The following is a 24,310-nucleotide window of genomic DNA, read 5'->3' as shown; positions in this document are numbered from 1 at the left end:
CATAAATAAGTTCACCTTAAGTCCCCAGTGGCAGTGTTTTTATATATATATATATATATTAAATATATATATATATATAATGAATACACACAAAATACTATGTATTACTTCAGGTATCCATGAGTTTATGGATACCTAGACATGGCAAAGTGTGTTACTGTGTGTGTGCCTTCATAAGCAACACAAAATTGAGGTCCTAGCCAAGCCCAAAATGAGGTTTGTTGTGTTAGCTTTTTTACAAGGCTCCTCAGAAGTTAATATAGCCCACTTCAGATAGGTTACTCATTAGGACATGATGAAGAAGATAGCTTGTCTTACGCTTCCCTGGAGACTAGAGAAACACACAGAGGATTTCTTACGGAGTTTTATGTAAAAATAAATGTGTCCAATAACACCGTTTACATTTTTTAAAATCTTCGAAAAGATCAAAGACAATTATTAAATACACCTCCACTACAGCTGGTTCCTCTGTAGAGTCCTTAGAAGTAGATAATAAAGAGCTGATGCTCAATATTTCTCCTTATAGTTACATTTTCAGAACATTTTAAGTTTAGAACAACTTTTTTCTTAAAATATCCTGGTGCTTTATACAGTACTCCGCTAATTTCAGTCAAAGGATACTACCACACCAACAACTCAAGCTAAAAATGTTAAAACATATGCCCACCTTATCATTCTAAACCTCAAATACTCATTATCAAATCATTTTTCCATTTTTTTCTTCAAAAAAAGCCAGACAGATTCAGAAGTGTTTATAGAAAACACACCATTTAGTCTGGCACACTAAAACACCACGCTATTCAGAAAGTGATTAAGCTGCATTTCCTTACTAAATAAGTAAATAAAACTGCCTGCTATGACCCCCCAAAATCTTGCTCACTTTTCTTACTGGACTTCCCATATAGGTACTTAATCAAACATTTAATAAAAACGAACTCAGAATTGATTCTGCAGAATCCTTGTAGAGAACACGAAAAGCAGCTGACAACGGTAACCATAGCGCCCAGTCACAACTCCATCTGAGACCTCAAGTTACCTCAAGATTTGTTATCTGGGCATTTTACAACATGTGCTTTTAATCACGATGTGTGGAACAAAGTCAATACCTTAATGTCTATACAGTGATTTTTACAAATGAGCAGTTCCATATAAGGAACTGTATCTGATGATTTTTTTCCCCCCACAGAAGTATATATATCCATAAAGAGTATATCAAAACAGCTCACTCTCGTAACTTAAAAAAATATACCTTTACTGGTGAAATATGAGAATGAGAAACGAATCCATGTACATTCTCAATCTGTGACAGATTCTTCTCTGACACGTGAACCAGCTCTGGACCCGTCACCTCATTACTGATGTGGGGCGAGCTGTGCTCCTGCGGAGGTGTATCTTCATCCTGATAGCGGTATTTCTGAAGAAAACAATTAGAGAAAACGATTAGCCCGCCATGAAAATGTGAAAACATTTTATAGAAAACTTAGGAGAGATAAATAGTTACTTTCTGACCCTGCTGACCCGAAGGTAATAAAATCTAGAAATAAAAGGTTTAAATTAATAATTTCAGTTTAAAAACTGGTCCCATCTAAAAACATTCCAGCCATTTGAAATGCTATAAAGAATGCTCAAAATGCTCTAATGCTACCTAGTTTGTCTGTTTGCATACAGTAACATGCCCACAAACTCTCTTCCAAAAAACTTTTTCCTTACACCTCTAATACAGCATTATGTCCTGCCTTTAAAAACCATCAGACTCAAAAACTTTTTCCCCACTTCCTATTTAGCACATCTGCTAAAAGCCTTTTTTTGTCAGCTGAAAGGTTTCAGCTTTTATGTTGGGGTATCAACACAGCACTTCACTGCTCCTAACTTCGTTATGAGACTACAGTACGTGGGCTTGCAACGAGACAGATGAAGCCTCTGTGATACAGAAGCCTCCACACAGAAACACAAGACATTACTCAGTCTTATTAATTTTCATTCAATTTCAAAAGCCAGAACCTATTATTTAGCCACCAGGGCTGTGTTCCAGTCAGAGTGCTGCAGCCACACTTGCAGCCCCCGCTAAGAAGTATGAATGAAGTCATGGGCACATGTAGTATTCACCTCTTCTCCGGATTGCGGAGTTAACTGCTCATCCAGCATTATGCACTGTTACAGTTTACATTAAAAATGGAAAAAGAAGTGCTGTGGTAAAGAACACTCATGTAAGGCTCTATAGACAAGGGCTATAAGCTCTTCAAAAAAAAATCTTAAACATGAAGGGCTATTTGGATTTTAATGTGATATTCAAGACTGAGAAATATTTTGCAAATAATAGTAAAGTCAACTTGAAGCTACTAAAAAAAAAAAAAACAGATATCACCTTTAAAATACACTAACCAAACTACTTACAGGATAGCATTTCTAAGTGCTATATCCACAACACTTCTTATCCTATACATTACCCAACTGTCCTCATCCTTTTCAGCAAATACTTCAGCGCAAAGCGCTTCAGCTTGGCAGTAAAGCAGATCACCTTACAACAGATGACTCTCCACTTGTAGTGGAAGTGCTTTGTACTGCTTTACTCTTGAGCATCAACCCCAAAACACCCGTGCCTCTTGACTGAGGGGGAGCACCTCACCGCTCTGTCATGGTCAAACAGCCACCATCCATCCAGCACTGCCCCTTCCATCCCTCTCCCAGGAGCTGCCATCACCTGAGCAGAGCAATTCAGTCATGCCACATTAATTCTGCTGCTACACCTGAATCGAAATCCCATGCAATTTAAACCCCATACAAGTCCAGAGGTACATTTTCACAACACAGCCAGCTGATCCAAAGGGCAGCAGCCACACAAAGGAGCAGAACCCATTGGGGCTCTCCGGCCCCAGCTCTCCAACTGCATCTCCCTGCCCCTTGCTTCCAGCATGTGTCTGACCCCACGAGGAGCACGCTCAGCGGGCTAATCCAGCAGCATGTTTGTTCCCTCTCCAGCGATATTAACTTGCTGCTCTTCTAATTCCCTAAAGCGGCTCACAACAAGATGAAACATGCAGCAGTGCTGGCACACCAGGGAGAAAGGGAGGGAGAGAGCCGGGGCAGCCAATCTCACAGTGGCTAGCAGAGACCATTGCTCTGCGTCCAGCTAAAATAATCCAGTCCTGTGCCCAATCCAGGTGCCAAAGAGACCCTAGGATAGAAGAACCAGCCAAGAAACAGGCAATACAGATCAAAGGAAAGACTAATGGCAAGTGTGGCAAAGCAGCTCTGAATTCACAGGCAGACCACCTCTGCCACACATCTCCCAGGACCCAGTTAGGCAGCAGGCAAGCCAGCTAACTACATTTTTAGGAAGTTTTATTGACTACTCTAAGTTATATTCATAATTTACAGTGCAAAAGAAAACCCAAACGCTCAATATTAACACACTTCTGACAGAGATACTGTCCCAGAGGACTGGGTTGCAGATTTACAGGTGCCAAAATGGAGTCATAACGTTTCTCCCGATGCCATGCAGTTAACAAGATTTGTTCAAACTAGACTGTACCCTCAGTGGGTTTTGAGCTGTCACTCAGTACTATGGAGTAAGTTACTTGCTGGTGTAAAATACTGAAAAATCCATTTACTTCAACAAACCTGTGCTAGTTAATGTGACACCAGAAGATGTTCCAAAATCACCACAGTGAAATCATTCATTGTGCTAAATGGTCAGCCCCGCGGCATCCCTGCTTAAGATCACTACCCTAGCAGAAAAAAAAATAAAATCGCCAAAGTATCTGCAAAAACGCACAGGATAAACACTTTTTTTTTTTAAATCAATGTTTTAAAGGACCATTTTTCAGAATATAGATCACCTGTTCATGGAAAAGGCACTGAAAAGCTTCAGGAAATTCTGTCTTTTCAAAAGAAATCGTTTCAAACAAATTCATGTCTAGGGAGTACCCTAGACGTAATTAACTTTAGGCTTTATATTTTTAAGAAGTTACTCTACTGAGAGATCTTATTGAAAGATAATCAACAGAAAATTAAGCAACCTAAAGAACCCCTTAAACATGCTTTAAACCAGTGACCCACATCCACAGCAGTATGTAAGGCTGTAAATCTACAGATTCAGGCCACACAGAACACCATGCTCGAGGACTAAAAATTAATCATGCAAAAACACCCTTAGCTGCCAGGTAAGGTAATGACAAAGTGCAAGACAGCAAAAACTACGCTGATCTTTAGGACTGAATGTGTATCACAACCCAATTCACATTAGAGGCACACATCAACCCCATGTCTTATATACAAACAGAATCGAAGGCACTGCAACTTCTGGATGTACCCCCACATACAAAGAAAACAGTACTAAAACAGCTTGAACTTAAGAGGAAGAGTGAAAGGGTGCTTAAAAACGACTAATAAAAGATTGCCAGTTGGTCTTTCTTGTATTCCCCTTCTCCTGCAGATTTTCACGCTCCTTATCCACACAACAGCAGCATTCCCAAGTCCCTTCACACTCCAAATAAAAAATACAAACAAACCCCAGGAAAACAGGCAGCCTGATTTATATTGTTGTGTTTAGGCAACGTTTTAATTTTTGTTCTACAAGTCCAACCACTATTTTGAAATAGGGTAATGAGTGAGGACTTTGAGTCAATATAACCAGTTAAAATTGAGAAATCCATAGAAGTTCAACAGAGTCACATCATCTCTGATGCAGCACGAACAGATAGCATGATAAAACAGTGTCTGCAGACCATTTGCTCATGACAAGCCAAACTGAAATACTTGTCCTTATTCAGTCACTGCTCTACTTCAGACGATAAGCTTAACCTGAAGGGACCCTTCAGCAGACCATGCTAGCAATTCGGGTTGTTGGGAAACGCTGCCCTACATCCAACATCCCCACTCCTACATAAAAGCACTAGGATGCAGCATGTCAAAAGCAGATGAGCAGGAAAATCTAAATACCTACATTCCCTCTCTCACTCCCTCCCCCCCGAAAAAAAAAAAAAAGCATTCAGAACTGTGACTTTCAGATACCAGTCAGCAGAAAATAAGCTCCAATAGCTGCAGCAAGCAAAGCAACAATACAGCCAAATTCCCCATAATCTTACTACAATAAAATTAGGACAAATGAAATAGTAAATTAAGATCCTAGCATATTCTGTATGTCTTCCCTGTAGTGTAGTGGAAGTGCAAAGCCAGAAGCAAGTGCTCAGGCCAACAGTGTCTTGTTCACTGAAGGAAAAGGATACAAAGCAAGGAGTACACTCAGCTGCTGTGGAATGGAAGTCACCTTGAAAACTTGTTATTTGTGACAACTGGCAGATGACAAAAAACAAAATGAAGCCTCATTGAAGGTAAGCAGCAATTCACACTGAAAAGCTGAAAGCCTGCTGCTAGCAAAACCACTTCAGTAAGGTAAGAGAAGCAGGTAAGTGCTGGTGCATCTTCACAACTTCTTCACTGATCACAGACATTTAGTATTATTCTCAATTTAGGCCCCCACATATAATAAACTCCATGATTTGAAATTATTTGAAATAAGAGCAATTTTTTTAAACAAGCATTTGGAACATTAAGTAATAACTCCTTCGTTCTCAAATAATAGCAATGAGTTTTCTTTTAATAATTAGAGCTAAGACAAACCATAAGGGGAGCAGCCTTTTAGAGTTTCCCCCTTCAATTTGACGTTGTACTTTGGGTAAAACCACATGCAACATCATAATTAGGTCACAGTGCTCCATCATATGTGAAAATACACAGCTAGTGGTAAATGCAAGCATTTAGGCAGCACTTCATGTCACAGATACTCTGAAATAGCCAGTTTAAGACGCTCACGTTTACAAAACACCAGAAATACTTGCTGACAAGAAATTCACCTGTTCCACAATGCCAACGTAAAGAGGCCAAACAAGGAGCAGTCAGACTGACAACGTTGTTTTCCTGTAGTCAAAAAACACTAAAGGAAAATGGAAAACACCATTTCATAGAATTACTTCTGTCAGCTGAGTTGTTTCTTTATGTAAAGGACTGAACAGGTTACACTGCATTATTATTTCACCTATTACTTTCAATATTGGCTCAGTTTTAAGCATTCAAGAGGTATTTTCTGAGAAGACACTGCTATGTTATTTTTAGTGCAGCACAATCCTGCAACTTCACTTCAAACAAATAAAACTGAGAAGCGCCAAGTGCAGAACCCCCTGCGCTCCCAGCAGGTCACGGTTAGTCAAACCTAATGCCTTCAGTGCAGCTGGGATTTAGGTAGCGCAGAGCACTCCCTCTCTATTTATTAAGAGCAGGGCACGTGCAGGCAATCACAGGCTGGCTGATGGTGGAAGCACCTCTGGGTCCACCCAGAGCAGGGGGCCCAGCCCCATGCCCAGGCGGGCTCTGAGGGCACAGGCCCTGCAGGGAGCAGGCCCCCAGCCTCTCCAGCAGCCTGTGCCCGTGCTCAGCCACCCACACAGCACCAAAACACTTCCTGGGGTTCAGCAGCAACCCCTGGGGTCCGGTTTGTGCCCACTGCCTCCTGACCTGGCACTGGGCACCCTAGGCAAGAGCCTGGCTCTGCCTTCACTGCACCCTCTCTTCAGGAATTTTTAGGCCCTGCTGAGTTGAGCCTTCTCTCCCCCAGGCCGAGCAGGCCGCCATTTGGGTATCGTTAAAGCCCAACAGCCAGATATTTTAATGTACAGCACTGCTAAAGCAACTGATCTCGAGAAACTAGCAGCCTGCAGGACATCAGCACAGGGACAAGGACCCACGCTGGGGACCCCAAGCAGCAGCACCGGGGGGCTGCCCCCAGAGGCAGCTGGGGACAAGTCACCGGGGGACAAGTCACCGGGGTGCGAGGCAGCCCAAAGGGGCCGCTGGCGTGCGAGGACAGCGGAAAATGCCGCTGTCACTCAAATCCGGCACAAAACGCCTCAAGTGGATGCTGGATATTCGCTGGATATTTTTAGTTTGGTCTTAAAGCGAACAGCATCCCTCGTCGGCAGCTCAACTGGCACCATGAAATTCCAAATTGGATTTTTGGTCCTACGGCTTTCCTCCCCAATTTGTGATGTTGTAATGAAGGGACGTGCAGTTCCACAAAGAACTAAAAGCCTCGACTTTACAGCAAACAGTTTCTCAGCTGCATCGATATACACGTACATATTTACAACTCAAAAATGCTTTGGACACATGAAAGACAAGTAGTTACAAAACAAGGCAAATCCTTGCCTACTGGAATAAAGCACTCAGCCTTCAATTCCACAATAAACCATTTACACTAGCAAAAGAGCCATTACAAACAGATCAGACTCCTCCCTCCCAACCTAGCGACTTTTTTTTTCCCCCAACATCAACAACATATTGTGATACCAGCATATATATAATATAAATGTACTGCACATGTGTGTATATGCACATAAACAACTGCTCCCAATTTACAGAAATACAGCTTTTTTGTTAAGAACATTGAACATTGGCTTGGAAACACTGAATATGTAAAATAACTTTTGGAAACAGATTGCTGAATCTGTTCACAAGTAACTTCACACACACAACCCTTATTTTTAAAGGGGCTTTCTTAAAGGGGCTTTCCAGCAGTTACAGTTCTCATCACATCCTTCAATTCCAGTGTTAATTTTTCTGGAAAAAGCAGTTCAAACCACTCTGACTACATTGCTTACTATTCTGAGAATTACCAAATTATGTATGTTTTATTGCTCTAGACCCCAAACAGTTGATGGAGTCCTAAAATGACTAAATGCCCAAGGGCACTGTTAAACCCAAACCTGCCACTAACAATTGCTTCTATCAATATGATGTCAGGAGGCATTTCCAGCCCTGCATCTCAGTGCAAGTCTCCCATGTATTTAATTCTTCACAGCTGAAGAAAATGAAAGCCAAGTGCAATAAACTGATTACATGATGATTAATGCTGATTAATGGAGAATGACGACATTTTACATGCAGTATTCAGTAAATTCAAAATGTTGTTCAAAGGGATCTCTAAAGAGTAGGCATGATAATTCATTACTTCTGTCACAATCACCAAGAGCTCCCTCCGATAATCGAGTAATGCCTGGAACAAAATACATGCTATTTAATCGGAAATTTAAGGCGCAGTTACAGCACACATCCTGGCAATCATTCATAGCCTATTAAACCCAGTTTATATTTCCAGGAAAGTCCTTTTATAGACCCACCTTACATCCAAACATTAAAGAGATTGTGTTGTTGGTACATGCTACTTTACAGTGGCACAGCATCGGAGAAAAACAATCCAAGTTTTTTATGCTAGGAGACATTTTTTCAGACCCTGTGCACTTCAATCGATCCACGACTGAGATTCCAGAAAAATGCCTCTGTAAGCGCTGCTTGCTGCCTGTCTTTGACATTTATTCTAGGTCCATAGTGTTCCAAAATAAGCCTTTACATCAAATAGGTTCGATCCTTCAGGAAAGATTTCGCTCCATATTAGAAACCAGATCTTAAAAAAGGCAAGCCAAAAAATCCTGTGTCCATTTTTAAATTTTTCGAGTCAGCTTTGTACGTAATTATGCTAGCGTCAGCTCCGAGTGGCAACTGTATCGTGGCCCGAAGTAATAGCGGGATGCTTGCAGCCGGAACCTGGGGCTCGATCCAGCAAGGCAGCTCCACCTGCTGCAGTGCAAGGTCTGCTGTCTCCTCCATGAAAAGAGAAGCAACTCCAGCAGAGCCACTCTGCTCGTGTATGCTGGTTGCTGAGGGGAGGGGCAAGATGTTGCAGCAAGGGACTCGTACACGGCCCGACCGAGACAGACCCAGCACCTCCCGCAAGGTGCTTTCGCACTGCACCAATGAGCAAGTGAAAGCCCCTTCTAAAATCACATGTGCATAATTATAACGCCGGGAAGTTGTAAGGCTAACAGCGGGGGATCTGCTGAGCTGCAGTTTACGCTAGCTTGTTCAAGGAAATACAAGCAGACCACAGAACGAATGGCTATGGGATATTTAATCCTCATTTTCTAACATAAAAAAAAAAAAATCAAGGTTAAATAACGCATTAAAAAAAACATTAACTGCTGAGAAAAACTCCTAATGGTCTACCAAAACCAATACACAAACAGCAACAGAAATAGACAAATATTCTCCAACTTCAACACAATGAAATCAGAAGCTGCATTTTTGCCCCCAGTTATCTCTACGAAAACATGAATAATTTGGACCAGGCATCAATTTGGTTATGGGCCACTGTTGGTAAAGTGATAAATTCATTCATTTCAAGTAACGGTACACGTGGACACTCGGGGGAAAAAAAAATTACAGAAAAAGCGCTTTTTTCTTTAGAAAAGAACTGAATATGGCCACGGTTGCCTTAAGATTTTTGTTCTTTGTTGTGTGTTAACAAGTTTAAGACTGCATTTTTTTTTTTTAAATACGTGTTTTTGGTGTGGTTTCGGTGTGTTTTTTTTTGTTGTTGTTTTGTGTGCATGTGTGTGTGTTGGGAAAGGGAGGAATCAAACTCTATAAGGATTCAAACTTTTTTCTATTTTTATTGGTTTTATTATTATTATTATTGTTTTATTATTATTATTATTATTTTTAGGAGTACCATAGTCCCTGCAGAATTTTAATGTATTTATATATTATGTCATCACATTACAGAATTTTATCACAAACACACTGATTTCTCTTCATTGTACCATAAGGTGACAGCCCTTACAAGAAACACATTTTAATTGTACTAGAAGATGAAAGCGAGTATTTAATATTCCCAGAAATGTCTGCTCTTCTCTTTAGGTTGCGACTGTTTGCCGAAGTTTACACCTGTAGCAGTCTGTCATCATCTCCCTTCTACTTCCTTTGGTTTACCTGATAAGCACCCCTTGAGGTAGAAAGTTTAACGTGGTGAAAAACTGACAACCACACTTGCAGCTCAGAAAACGGCAACTTCATGAATTCTACTGGAGACCGTCATTTTTACATAAATGTGCAGATTGAGGAAATCGAAACTAAGGCAAGATGTCTGGAGAAAAACGTGTAACTCAGCCCACAGTAAACCTCAAAATAAACTTCATTTGCATGAGGACCTCTTTCTTGGTAGGAGATGCAGGGACTACAGATGACAGCCTTTCCATACTAATAAGCATAGTTGTCTTTTCCCCATGTGCCATGACCTACACTTCTTCACCAGCCAGCCCTAGCTGTGGCTTCCTACAACAGCTCATCTTCTGCATGCATGGGCAGCAACAATGGCAGGACCAAAAGGAAAGTTTGAAATGCTCATCTTAAACATCTTGTAGACAGAAAGACAATAAATAATACACACACTTTCTGTGTGTACCTACATTAGGTCAAGCTTCTCTTATACATGTATTTAAATCCAAGGGCAGCCTTAAACTATAATCGATAACTGAAGAACATAAAAAGCCCTCTAATTTCCTTGTGCTGGTTGGGGATCACAGCATAGTCTCTTTTCTGAAGAACTAGGGCAAAGCACAAGTGAAAAAACTTCAATACAGCACATGAAAAAGGAAAAAATGCACCAGGGGAAAGAGTTGGCAAGCACTGCCTGCTCTACAAGGAGCACAAGAACATTCTCATACCACAACACCACCTCTTCTACACTACAGCTCAACAATCCATCTTACTTCCATATATTTAATCACATTAATAGCAATTTCTTACTAAAATAATACAGTCAAATGCATAGCAATTTCATTATGAAGTCAAAGAGCAAAAGCAGTTCTTGAACGTTGCACAAATAGCTTTTTGTGATGCAGAAAATACAAGCTCTAATGTGCCATGGGCATAGAAGAATCAATAAGAAGATATAGTCCACACATCTACAAAGGATTCCATCAGTAAGATATGAAAGAAGAGAAAGCTTAAGGCTATTACACCTACATTGTTGATGAAGACCACAGAACATTTGAATCCTTCAACCATATTTTTACAGCTACAACCAAATAAATTGCTTAAACATCAAAATTGTCTTGAACTTTATTCTAAAAAGTTACCTTGTTTATCACATCTAGTCATGCACAAACCTAAAAATACAATATTTAAGTTTGAGTTAAAATATAGTTTGCTGACTAAATCCTGAGATTTACCGGTTATGGTTTCACTTGTTCGTAACAATTATTTGTACTCAGAGGCATTTTAAATATGCAGCTGTGAGCATAAAGCATCCTGAAATATAAACAATCATATAAGCACCTGTACTCAGAATATTTGGAAACCTACTTTTGAACTCTACAGAGACATAACCCCATTTAACTATTGATCTTATTTCCAATTCAAAGTTAGATTAATGTTTCAAAACATAAAAAGCAATCGATTAATACATTAAGTTGTTAATAAGAATAATACGGCCTTAACTTCTTAAGTATCTTACAATGCTTCCTCTCAAGTTACCAGACTGTGTTCTGCATTACCCCATACAACCTTGAGTTCCTTCAGTTTAGGCCCTCTGTTTCCACGCTGATGATAGAAAATTTTTAAACTAAGAGACTGAAAGGTACAGTATCAGGACTTCTATCTGATGGTGCCATATACAAGAAAAAACAAGTCAGAGTTCACTGAACATAGAAAAAGAAAAACCTAAGTTCTCTTCTTGCATTAGGAGGGTTCCACCTGGTAATATACAAAAATGTACGTGACCTTTTATATGCAAAAAATATCTAAAAAAAATTCAAAACTTTTAAAAACTGTCATTTACTCAAAAATTGTATCACTAAAACTGACTTTTCATGCTTATGAAAACACTACATAAAAAGGAATTGCCCTCATTCCAAGTTTCTTTTGCATGTTTACTTGGCAATAACCTATCTTTGTGCATAGCTCCCATGTGCCCAATAAAAATACCAACATCATTAAGACCTTCAATTAGTAAGCAAGACTAATTTTGTTATTATCATAAAATAAGAAAGCTGTTACACTTCCAAGACTCCCTGAGCAGTATGAACATTGGATAGAGAAAAACAAATGGTATGCAGCATCAAAAAAGTACTACCAGCCTCTCAGGCACTTAGTATTTCTGGTCAGCATTTGCCCACTTTTTTTTTTGACTGAACACGCTGGGGTTGCCCGTTTGATCAATCCATGTGTTCTACCCAAATCCTTGTATACCACCGGTTAGGAACCAGGAACCTCGTAAGAAGCAAGACCTGGAGTTTTTAAACAGCATGAGGAAGAGAACAAACTTGGCAAGTATCGCTGCAGGCACCTGGCAGTCTGGTGGGACTCCAGGTCCCCGATCCCCAGAAGCCTGATCTGGTATACTTCCAGAATACAGTCCAATTTAAAGAAAAAAAGTTTCAGATTTAAATTACTTCTAATGCTAAGAACTGTTTTAACCTCTTTGCCTCATAGCTTTAGCACATATAGTATTGAAAGAGTACACAGAACTCCAAAATTAATCTATATAAAGAAGCTTGGATACTGGTTGAAGATTACCTCATACTAACAGAAAGCTCTGAAGTAGTGACTGTAACTCAAGGAGTAATGGTGTGAGCAATTTCTGTAAGGTAAATGAAATTTGAACTCTAGTTTCATAAAGGATATCGGGTGCACACTGCATCCATTAGCATCCATGAGGCTCCCTGGCGTGGCTGCTGTCACTCCCTGAAATAGGAAATGTCTATCCAAACCAATTTTGAGAAAGCAGCCAAAAACGCACTGCTTGTTTCTGCACGTACCTGAATTGCCAGGAAAGTCATTTGCACAGTGCTTTCAGGCGAACAGGTTTATTTACTGAAAACACTGACCTGAAAATTCCCCTCGTACAAGCTAACTGCAGCAGCTACTCCTGTCTTAGAAGCACCTGTCTGCCAGCTTGACAGGTAAACGTGTGTGCAGTTGAACCTGCAGTTCCTGTCACACCTTCAGTTCAGAACACTGATGTGCATCTGCCCTTCAGGAGCTTCATGCCCTTCAGGAGTTTCCTGTACACAGAATTTGCAGCGCCCACTCAGTCTGACCCATATGTGCCCAACACAATCATCGCAGAACACAGAAGAAGAGAATCCTTCGCACTGTTTTAACAAAACACTTCAACAATAGAAAAATCTTTTCTGGGACAATTAGAACACTGCTGCCTCTTAAGGTTCCAAAGTCTTGAAGAACGTTAAAAACCCATAAACTTCAAAGGGGAAGTGAAATGCTATTTTGGGAAAGGAATTTAATTAATAACATCACTTTTTAAAACTTGCCCCTTCAGTAGCATTTAAGTCCAGAACAGGTCGTATGAATAGAAGCTTTTCAGTAGGTGTTCATGATTTTCTCCCAGTTTATTCCGAGTCTTAAGCTGTTAAGCTGACGACAGATCTGGGACATCACTCCAACGAGGTCCTCCATAAGGCTTGATAAGTCAACCCAAAAACCGCACAAGAACACTTTTCTTGCCCAGTGACCATCATTAGGGGTTCTATAAGCTTTTGGAGTTCTCTTCAATCCAAATCAGAGGAGAAAAGCCCAGCATTATACTGGAAAAAGAACCCAGAGGTGCCTGCATTATGATGTCCTCTACAGGCAAAAATAATCAGGCTTCAGAAGAGCAGGGAGCAGGTAAGGAGACGCATTATCAAAAGCGTGCCACCAAACGGAGGAAGGTGAGGGAAAGGCTGCCTAAGCAACAATAAGCAGAACTCATATACCAAGAAAGATATCAAGAATGTCAATATCAAGAATGTCAAATAGAAAAATGTTAAAAGCCTTGCAGCTTGTAACAGAATGGTAGTGCACCTTGCCAAAAGTTGCACAAACACATGCTTGACTTGGCAGCTGCGAAGCTCTTACAACTTCATGTTTCCGAATTTCAAAGGCTCAGAGTGTAATCTCTTTCCCTTCCTCCTGATATTTTGGAAGTAGTTTAGCCCTCCTGGAGCACGCCTTTACATTTTCAGTTTCCCCACAAGAAATCTCCCTGAGAATTAGAGGTGACAGAATTGACTAGTATGACTGCTGTGAAATCCAAAATTCAACGTTTTCTCTTTGCTGGAAATTTCAGAACTGGGGAGAATATCTTCAAAACAGGCTAGGACTGCAAATAAAGGGTTCCTTTTGCAAACTTAGAATTTGACCCAATAAAAAGGATGGAAATGCAGCAGACAATGACACCATAGCATTTTCCGTACCATTAGCTGGAAGTCTACCTGACCTCCTGCTAAAGTCACTGCTGTAAAGAAATTTTATCATGTTTCAATATATATTAACAATTTTTTGAGAAAAAAAAAAAAAACAACAAAGTGGTGACTATTTTGAATAGACTGTACTCTGATTAAAATACAACTCAGCTAGGAAATCCCTAAAACCAGGAAGTACTACACTACTTCAAACATACTCAACACGTTTAGAAACAGCTGGTTGTGGCTGGCAGGTAAGCACCTACCCAGCTGCTTGCTCACTCCCAACCTAGAGGGACAAGAAAGAATTTAATAGGAAAAAAATACAGGAACAAACAAAAAAATCACTCAGAGATTGAGACGAAGACAGTTTAATAAGTGAAGTAGGGAGGGACACAATGCAAAGGCAGTCACCACCTCGCACCAGCAGGGCAGTGGGACTGATGTAAACTGATCTTCTACTAGCAGCTACACTGGAAGACCTCCTCCCCAGCCTTACTGCTCAGCATGCCACCAAAAGGCATGAAATATCTCCTCCATCAGTTTGGGTCAGCTGCCCCAGCTGTGTCCCTACCAGTCTCTTGCCCGTTCCCAGCCCACTTGCAGAGGCAGCAGCAGGATAAAGCAGAGAAGGCCTTCGTATCCCCAGCACAGTTCAGCAACAGCTAAAGCACTGGTGTTATCGACACTGTTTGGGTCAAAAACATAAATGCTACATGGCTGCTGTGAAGTAAATCAGCCAACCCAGCCCAACTCAGTACACAGCCTGACCTGAAAAGTCCTGTACAATGAAGAACTGTGAGATCTTGGCAGAGTTACATGGACAGCATTCGGAAACTTGGCTGACATCACTCAGAATAATCATATACTTTTATTCTAAAAGCTGCCTTTGATGTGTTGTTCCAATCTGTCCACAGATAGGAAACGAAAATAAAAGCACTCAGATTCAGCCTTGTTTAGTTCCATCTGACCCTCAAAGATTTCTTGTGAGCTACAGACACTTCATGCTAAGGATAAAACTGCTCAGCTATAAAAGCCTATTAAACAAATGTTCTGAGCACCCCAAAAGCTTTACTCTCATACCCCTCAACCCTTTCCCACCCCAATGAAGCTTCCAGTTGCTTTGGATTTGAAGTGGATCAACCCTAAATGCAAGAGATAAAGATTATTAGGCAAGTAAGGTTATAATTTGAAGGCTATGCTCAGTGGGAAAGATGGAATCCTACAGGGTGTGATTAGCTGGGACTGCTCTCCCCAGCGTCAAGACCAAACCAGAACAAGGATCTAATTTATCACCGTGGATCACTCCCTGCAGGACCCAAGCTAATCATATCCTCCTTAATTAGACTGAGACAGAACGCTAGTTTGATTGAGATTGTCATGCAAAAATTACTGGGGAGGGACTGGTGCAGGGAGGAAAGAGACAATATTTGCTCAGGGATTATTCTAGAATGGATAATGCACGAAGATCCCTCTGCTATTGAAGGACTGCTCAGAATCTGATTAATTTCATACTATCTTTTTGAAAGAGTTCTTTTCAGAGCAGCAGTTTTCAATTGTGGACTACCTCTTATATGGTCTGTGCAATGTAGATGTAGCTAAGAAAAGCAGTACTGCTATTGAGTGACTCTCAAACTATTAATCAAGCATCTGTGCCTCCACTGGAAAAATGAGGGCACATAGGCTTAAAAAAAAGTGAAAATCCGGGAAAGGAAATACAATAACAATACATGCTTTTATCCAGTGAAGTCTCATACTACAGTTTCATTTCAGCAGCTTTTCATGCTTCCCTGACACAACATTGAGAAAAGACAGCAATTGGATATGTTTCTGCTCTACTGCTTTGATGCAGCGCCATCCGAGTAGAGGCTAAGAGCCACTCACAGCCAGTGTAGATGAAGTGCTTCCACAATACTAACAAAGGGTTGAGGTTTTTTTTTTTTTCCTCCACTGCAGACAGTGAGAAGGCTGTTCCCAGAGACAAACAGATCAGTCCCACTGCCGAAAAACCATAAAAGCAGATCATGTCCTAATTATAAAATAGTTTACCAAGAGCAGGAGAGAATCTAGGCACCAAGAGGATTCTATCAATGCTCATTTATCTGTCATATTGGGCCCTGCCTAAACTACTTACAGTTTGCACTGTTTCAGCCTTCTGTCCCCCATCAACACCATAACCCTCTTGGCACAGCTACTATTCCACCAGTTGCTTCCCAGTACCCGTGCAGGGTCCGCTCTATCCTTGCTGCAGAACTTGGCACATCTTGTTGAGCTGCTTGAACCTCCTCCTAGCCCGGTCCCCCAGGTCAGAGGTCTCTGTGCTAAGGTCCTGCAGTTTCCCGTTTGCCACTTGAACTAGAGGAGCATCATCTGTCAGCTGGCTTGGGGTGTGCTGTGTCATCCTTCCAGTAACTTGTGGTTTGAGTTGTATCTGCAGTTTATGAACAAAACTTTCAAAAATACTGACCCTAGACTAAGGCCTGCTCATCAACCCTGCGTATTCAACATGTTTCTAAACCACCATACTTCAGCGAGAACCTAGGGCATCACACACACGCCCTTATAAAACACCAGAAGCTATTGGAACACCAACTGCACATCTCTTCAAAATTCAGTTCTCCTTCGGCTGTTTCAGCAAAACACAGTACCTTCCTACAGAAAATAGTGCCCTACTTTAGCTATGACATTACTGACAGAGTTAGGACTGAAATACCTGAGTGGATGTGACAGCATGTGAAAATACCATACCGAATGTAGGTCTTCCTCCCTTCCCTTTAGAACACCTAGAAAATACTATTTTAACTAAGAATTTTTAAAACCAAGTGGAGGAAAGCTATTAGCTCATGAGTTCCAATATTCAAAAAAGAAACTTAGGAAAGCAGACAGTATTATTTCTCTGAATAGTTGAAGAATTCACAGATCTTGAATATTGCACCCACTTCTGATCTCATCTGAGAAGAGCAGCGACAAAAATCAAAAAAGTACAGTGAATAACAGCTAGGATAAAGATCCCCAGAGGCTTTCATCTATGAAGATTATAAAGTGAGGAGCCTCATCTGTCTCAAGTAAACAGCTGAGCATGGGAACTTGATACAAGATCTTTAAAAACATGAATGGTGGAGAAAAGGCAAATACAAAGCAATTATTCACTATTTAAGACCACACAGGCATCAGTAGACAAAGAAATAATTGAGTAGATATTTTAAAAACACTAGCAAAAGAAACTGCTGCAGAACTTACTGCCAAGGACATGAAGTGTTCAAAAAGGAACTACAGAACAGCAAACCAAAGGTAGACTAAGGTCTAATAAAAACGTACAGCGATAATCACTAGCTCAGGAAGTCTTTAAGATGCTGCCTTCTGAAGTGCATCAGCAACTGAAGTGGACACTTAGCCTTTCCTCATGATTTTTTCCTTAAGACAAACTGCTAGTCATATTCAGAAGCAGAGTCCTAAGCTACACGAAGTCTGGGGTCTCATCCTCTATTTTTTCCCCATACATTACACTCTCCTCAGCTTCTGTGAGCCACCTGCTCAGAGGAAACAAAGAATTCTGCTCTACTCTTTTTGATAAAGGAGTTGCTTTTTTAGTCATTAATCAAAGGTTGCACATACCTGAAGGTGATGTCAGACAGTCCATGAAGAATTACGTCCCTCATTAAACTAGCAAAAAGATGTTTTCATAGGATTTCAGGCACTTTAAACTACTTTGGAAGTAAAAGAGCGCTTACTTGCTCTCTCTCCCTACAGTGTCACAATCTGATCAATCCACAGAACAGTCAGCTCACAACAAAGCAAACTTCGCTATCACTCACTTCAGTTTTTACGACACTTCCACCACTCAAAAGAGACTAAGACAATGAAGGAATTCAAGGACACTCCTTATCTCAGGTAAGAGATTTAAAACCAAACAAAACTAAAAAACACCAACCCCTCCTCTCATCCCAAATCTTACAAGACTGGTTTTGAACGTGGAAAATTCATGTCTACAGTCCTATTGTTTCCTTTTCAAACTGTATTTCCAAATCTAGTCAAAGTGTTCCAAATCTAGTCCCTTCTACACTGCAAGGTAAACCTCACAAAGGAGAAAGGGCACATAACTTGGAATACAGAATCACAGAATATCCTGAGCTGGAAGGGACTCAACAGGAGTCTTCAAGTCCAACTCTTGACTTCAGCTAAGAATGAGAGAATTGTTCAAGAGCACTGTCCAAATGCTTCTTGAACACTGACAGACTTGAGGCCATGACTCTTCCCTGGTGGGAAATAAAATTAAAAAAAAAAAGCCAAAGTATCAAAAAGATTTTCCAGATTCATGACTGGCAAACCAAAAACTTAATTCTAGCTCTGTCCCCTCTCATCTAATACTGCAGTTCTGTGCTTTTCCCTACCTTTCAAAAAGTGTCTCCTCAGATACTTCAAATCTTGGAGGGCAGAGAAAGCCATGCCAAGTTTTCTAAAATGTAGATACCCAGATTTTCCTGCTTGCTCTCGAGAAAAACTCCTCACTAACAGTAGAGGGCAGCATTTCTCCATTTCCACTGGAAACGATTTCTCTGCTTGCCTAACAGTAGTGTTTAAGAATGTAAAACACACAACAGCCTACAGTAAACTATTTATTTTTCCAGAGTCTTCGTTTTACAACAATGCATTTCACATCCTATTCTATCCAAACATCAGAATTAAAGCAAATGTAAAAAAAAAAGAGTAAAAATTTGATTTAGCCAGAAAGTTTTTCATTTCATTCATTATATTCACGATCTGCTGACAAATGTGTCTCCAAATACTGTTTATAAATAGTAGTACACTGATGATGAAAAAAAACACAACACCGCTTAATTCTGATTTTATTCTCTGAATGAATATATGAAGGAACACTAGTTAGTGGGAGAAAAAGCAAGGGCTTCTAAGATCACTAGTGACCTCTAAGGAAATGGAAATAATCCGACTTTGCAATTAACCTTCCTGTTTAACAGGATAATCAGTTACATATTTCTCCAATCCTTGTGTCATGAAAGCTATGTTAGAAGAAGCTACAGCAAATAGCACTTATTATTTCAGATAATCCTTAATTTGGGGTCCAAAACCCAATCTGATGATTTTCCCTCAAAATTATAGGAATTGAGACAATCGTTTCCTGCAGCATCTATCCATTAACCTAAATTCCTAACAAACAACTTAATGGGATCTTTACAATCATCCAGCTCCATCACAACAAGCTTGTGTTATCTACATTATAGTTATAAAAGGCTTTTACTGAGCTAATTACTTTAGCAACAGGGAACCTTTTGATTTGTGCCTTTAATTTGTTTTGGCTTAACTCTTATTGTTCCTGTACTAATATTTGGTTTGAAAAGCTATTGCTATCTTTCTATTTTGGAAGCATTCCCCTTCTAGTTAAGACAAGCTCTTCCACTTTTTCTCCCCCCTCCCCCCCCCCCTTTTTTTTTTTTAAGAGCACTTCCCTCACCATGCGAGCAGTACTTCTAGCTGTGTGCGTACACATTGCAGTGGCAATTACGTAACACTGTATAAAACAGTACTTTCGAATCTCCTCAAGTTGCCCAGATGGTCTCCAAGAAATATTTCTCAACCAATGAAAAACAGGACGAGAGTTGTAAGAACCATGCTACTTCTAGCCCAACCTCAAACTTCCTTCCATTCCCTTGCATTTCAATTGCTTGCATAACACTAGCTGGGTACATTGGATACATTAAACAGCAGACAACTTATTAGGAAGTAAGGAAACGGAGAAATCGATGCATATTTCACCAGACAAGACATGGTGATTATCTCCAGGAAGTTTCCTACAAAGAGCTTTTAAGATGCATTGATTATGAATGGGTCACTAAGCTCGCCGCTCCTCCTCAGCGTAACAGGCATCGTCATTGCCTAGAGTCCCGCTGCAACAAAAAGCAGTGGGGAGCTCAAGTATTCACTAGCTGTCTTCATATACGGCAGGAAAATTAAAGCAGTAAGCAAAAAAGCTTCATGCAATAAGGTAGTTCTAGTTTCATCTTCTTGAACAAGTTATATTATTATCAGTCCTAAGGACAGAGAGCAGTGGCAAGGTGCTGTGTGTACAGGGTTGGTTGTTTTGTGGTGGTGATTGGTTGGATTTTTTTCTTGAGGAAAAGTATAGCTTGTTAAAACACTATTTTTTTCTGAACCATGCTAACACAGTCAAAAGAGATTTTCTGCATCAGTTATGTGATAGTTGTATTTTGTCACATTTTTACAAATCGATTAAAAAAGTGAAGAATAAAAGAGGTCTCTTTTGGGTAAAAGCTTTACAAGGAGATTCAGGAACACACTACAAGTCAAACACGTGTATTTTCCAAGAGACAATCACCGTACAAAAAGTAAAAAGTCATCTATTAATTATAAAAAAAAATGGACTAAGTTCACCATTACGACATTCCAGGGAGCTCAGAGTTAAAACAAAGATTAAGGAAACCATGCACAAGTGCAGTAGGGCGAGAAGCGTGCCTGTTCAGTTCTAGATTAACCGCCGCCACATTTGGCCAAAGCCATCAGCTGGGAGAGCCCCAGGCAGAGTTGTCTCTGTAGGCTGTTCAAGAGTCTGCTCTCGAGCTGCCCCACTTGCACATCCCCACTGTACACAGCAGGCAAGCAAAGCACTCCCCAGGGGTGTTGACTTAACCAGGTAATGAAGACACCGCAACTACAGGTGGGGAAACACCACTAGCACGCTGTTTTTCACGATATGAAAGAATGTGTCACATAGATGAGGGAAAATTCACTGCAGCAGAATGCCCCACTTCAACTGCACGCTTCAGAGAAACCGAAACCACAACTGGCACAATCAGCTTTGGGGAAACAAGGAAGGAGAAAAACCATCCTCAGCATTTATTACAAGTCATGTGGGCACATGTTCACCCACTGCTAGAGCACACACACACGGAGGAGATAAGAAAGGCACTCTTGCAGCCACCATGGGCCGGTCACTAGAATGCCCCGAGCACTGTTCGCTCCATCAGGCATGCAGATGAGTTCAGAGAATGCCGCTAACTTCGGCCCACACTGACCTTTAGGACAGTAGCCCTTGGTTACACTTAACCAAGTACCAGAACTTCATTAAAGTATTTCTTCCCACACCTCCCAACCCAGGATGCTGCAGCACACCGTCCTCAAAGAGCCAGCTCCAAAAAAGTCACATTACCACTTCTGAAAGTATGAGTAATATCCACTGACAATATAGCAGGCTATGATTAAGCATCAAATCAAGAAAACAGTGAAAAGAAAAGCAAGCCTTATGTTTGAAAAGCCCCAGTGCAACTTAATGCATTCGCAAAATAAAAGCTTTCATGCGCTGTGCCAGCTAGTAAGACAGAACTGACTAGTGGCATATGAGACAAATCAGCCAGCAAGTTCAGCCATCCTCAAATCTCACTTCAAGTAAGACAGGAAACACTGTTGGGTTTTGGGTTGGGGTGTGCTTTTTGTGGGTTTATTTTTTGGTACGAAGAAACCTAAATACCCTTGCCTGCTGACGGAATCGTGCTAGAGACCATATGTCCAACTACGAACAACCCTACGTTTATTCACCCACTGTTTTCTCCCACTGTTTTCATTACAACAGGAAACTATGCCAGAGCTGCTCACTCTGAGGGTCCGGCTTCAGGAGCAGCAGGCAAGGAGACCAAACATTTTAATTCCCCTGATTCCCCACTGCTCTCCTCTCCTCCTTCCCAGAGCATTGAGCTGTTAAAGCCTTATCATTTTACCTGCCTTTCCAGAGGCAGCAGACAATGTAACTGCTCAGAACAATCCAATTCTCCTTTCCAGCAGCTACCTTTTAACAGCTCTAGTGTTCATTTGATTTTTCCATGAGCTGCTTTAACTCACCAGCCAGCAGAAAAGCATTCCTGCTAAGTGAGCATTACAGAAAAGGGGGTGGAAGCACTCTCAGTTGCAGCAACCTGACACATCGGTTCACTGTCACACCTGAAGCTACAGATTGAATTCTTCTCCCTTAATATAAACAAGGACCACAGAGCAAAACTGATTAGGACTGAATGCTTCATGCTGTTACTCCCATTAATCCTACCTGAAAAATTACTCAAGCTGAGATCACCAGTTCCTCCAAAATAATTCACAGTTCCAGAAGGGCAACTGGAGTTCAGAAAATGCTTTGAAGGGGTCTTTTGTATAGGATTGGTTTCAAAAGGTTATTCCCCCCCCCCCCTTTTTTTTTTTTTTACTGCTGCATTCAGCATCTCCTCCAACCTAAATATAATCCACACCATGTTCTCAGAGTCATGGAGAGCTGGAAATACTCCTAGCCCATATGTTCTCAGAGCTCGAAATGCTGTTATTTTAAAGCCATTTGTTGCTCTTCAATCAATTGCTAACCAAACACGCACAGAACTGATGCAATAACCAGATAATTCATTTGCCACTTATTTGTAGTATAAACTAGCAGCTCTTCCTTTTAAAAGGCGAGGGGAAATAAATACAAGCTTGAGGACAAACGTTCAAGAGCTTCAGGTAACGCTCATCAGCTTCACATGAACACAAGCATTGGTCCAATTATCCTATTTTTTCAAGGACTCACACTTGCACAAATACAACCATCATTGACATGAAAGCTACACAGTCGTTGTCAAACCCAAAGTTACTGGAAAAGATGTAGTTTCTAAATACTTAGAGTCATTTAGAAAGAACATGCAAATGCATGTAAACAAAGGTTCTCTCTCAGGATACCCTGTATATGAAGCACATGGCACAGATTGATACCTGTGTGCATTTTGGTGAGATAGACAGGTCTGTATAAAAGAGCCATTCAAGTTGAGCAAATACAGGATAATTGCCTCTTAGTCCAGGATTTCCTGGGCCAAACTGTTGGCAGCTGGTAGAGCATCACGTTAACAGAATGATGACAATTTAAGAAAATCCCTTTTAAAAAGAACTTAAAAGCATGAAGCTTATTATATCCATGTAATTGATATGCCATAAGACAAACTAATGACTTGCATTAGTCTATTATGTTTTCTTCATCCTGCTTTTCAGATTTTACGTATCAGGTCACTTCATCACGTCCACCACTGTCACTTTGCGCCAACTTCTTCCTCACTCTTGATGTCCTCATTGTCTCATTATGCACAAACCCATTCACCTTTGGAACTCACTCAAGTTACCTTTCAGTTCCATCCATGGAAAATGAAATGTAGTGTTGCTTTAGCTGTAACTCCTGGACATAACTGACCTCATGCTGCCTCATCATTTATTGGGCTTTTTTACTTGCCATGCAAGGGGAAGTATGATCCCTGGCAAGTCTGATCTGAGCAGGAGAACTTCGAGCAGTCTTTAAAGCACTTGTGTTCACGACCACAACAAATACCTGCAGTGAGAATGTCATTTCGCCTGGTATGACTACAAAATCAGTATTCTCTGCTTGTATTCCTCCTCATTTTTGTCAGATAACCTTTAAATCCACCTACGGCATGCATTCCTCATTCTTAACAGCACACCTCGTCTCCTGTTCCAAACGATGATCAGCCAATCCTTTAGTCTGCAGGCAACCACCCTTGGTTTTGACACCTACCAGCTATCCTAGTAGGCAGCTGTTTCTTTGGCACTGCTTTATGCTTCAAGATTACATACAGGAGCAATTTCATACCATCTGCTGACACTGCCAACGTTACTGCAATGTAGAAGTGTCTTTTTTTTCACTTCCCAAAGTTTTTATGATGACTGATTCTGTACGCATTCCTTCAGCACTCTAACCAGATGGCATATCAAAGCAAAGCGCTGCCTTATTTGCACTACTCAATTGGCTCAGCAGATAACTATGATTTATATGCAATCCAATCAAATATATTTGGAAAGCTATTTGTATTTTAGTGAACACAAGAAATGTTGGCAAAATGAAGTTCCTTGCCAAAACCCATCATGACACATCACTTACATGTGCCAACTTCAAAGAGGTGTTGGGGACTAATTTAACACTCGGTGTATTTCTTAAGCTTTTAGTTTAATTATTTCCCATGTAACTGAGTTTTGATCTCCACGATTTTAAATTCACAAAATTCTAGGATTTGTTGCTCCACTTTAAGAAAGTATCCTTTGGGTCCATCAAGTGATTTCTGTATCAGGTTTACACATAAAAGCTTATACTGTAGTTGTTTCCATTTTCACACCTTTTCCTCCATAACTTACTTCCTTCCAACATCAGTGTCTTTCATTTTTCTACCTCCAATAATTTAAGACTG

The 24,310-nt window shown here is 40.6% G+C and overlaps 1 protein-coding gene across 17 annotated transcripts in view; it reads right to left on the bottom strand.

The window, feature by feature from the left end:
* Positions 1 to 24,310, bottom strand: part of DLG1 (discs large MAGUK scaffold protein 1) — a 150,282-nt gene that overhangs the window by 94,949 nt on the left and 31,023 nt on the right. For 15 of the 17 annotated variants that reach the window (XM_027464830.3, XM_027464832.3, XM_027464836.3 and 12 more), the window contains exon 4: positions 1,250 to 1,414. In XM_027464830.3, coding sequence (XP_027320631.1) covers positions 1,250 to 1,414 — 165 coding nt within the window. Of the gene's footprint in view, positions 1 to 1,249; positions 1,415 to 8,174; positions 8,382 to 24,310 lie in introns of those variants that run through there. The other 2 variants (XM_027464841.3, XM_021268745.4) reach the window with 1 other exon arrangement.

Source organism: Anas platyrhynchos, chromosome 9 (genome assembly GCF_047663525.1).
Source record: "Anas platyrhynchos isolate ZD024472 breed Pekin duck chromosome 9, IASCAAS_PekinDuck_T2T, whole genome shotgun sequence".
NCBI classification, from domain to species: Eukaryota; Metazoa; Chordata; class Aves; order Anseriformes; family Anatidae; genus Anas; species Anas platyrhynchos.
This window is presented reverse-complemented; position numbering and strand designations above follow the sequence as displayed.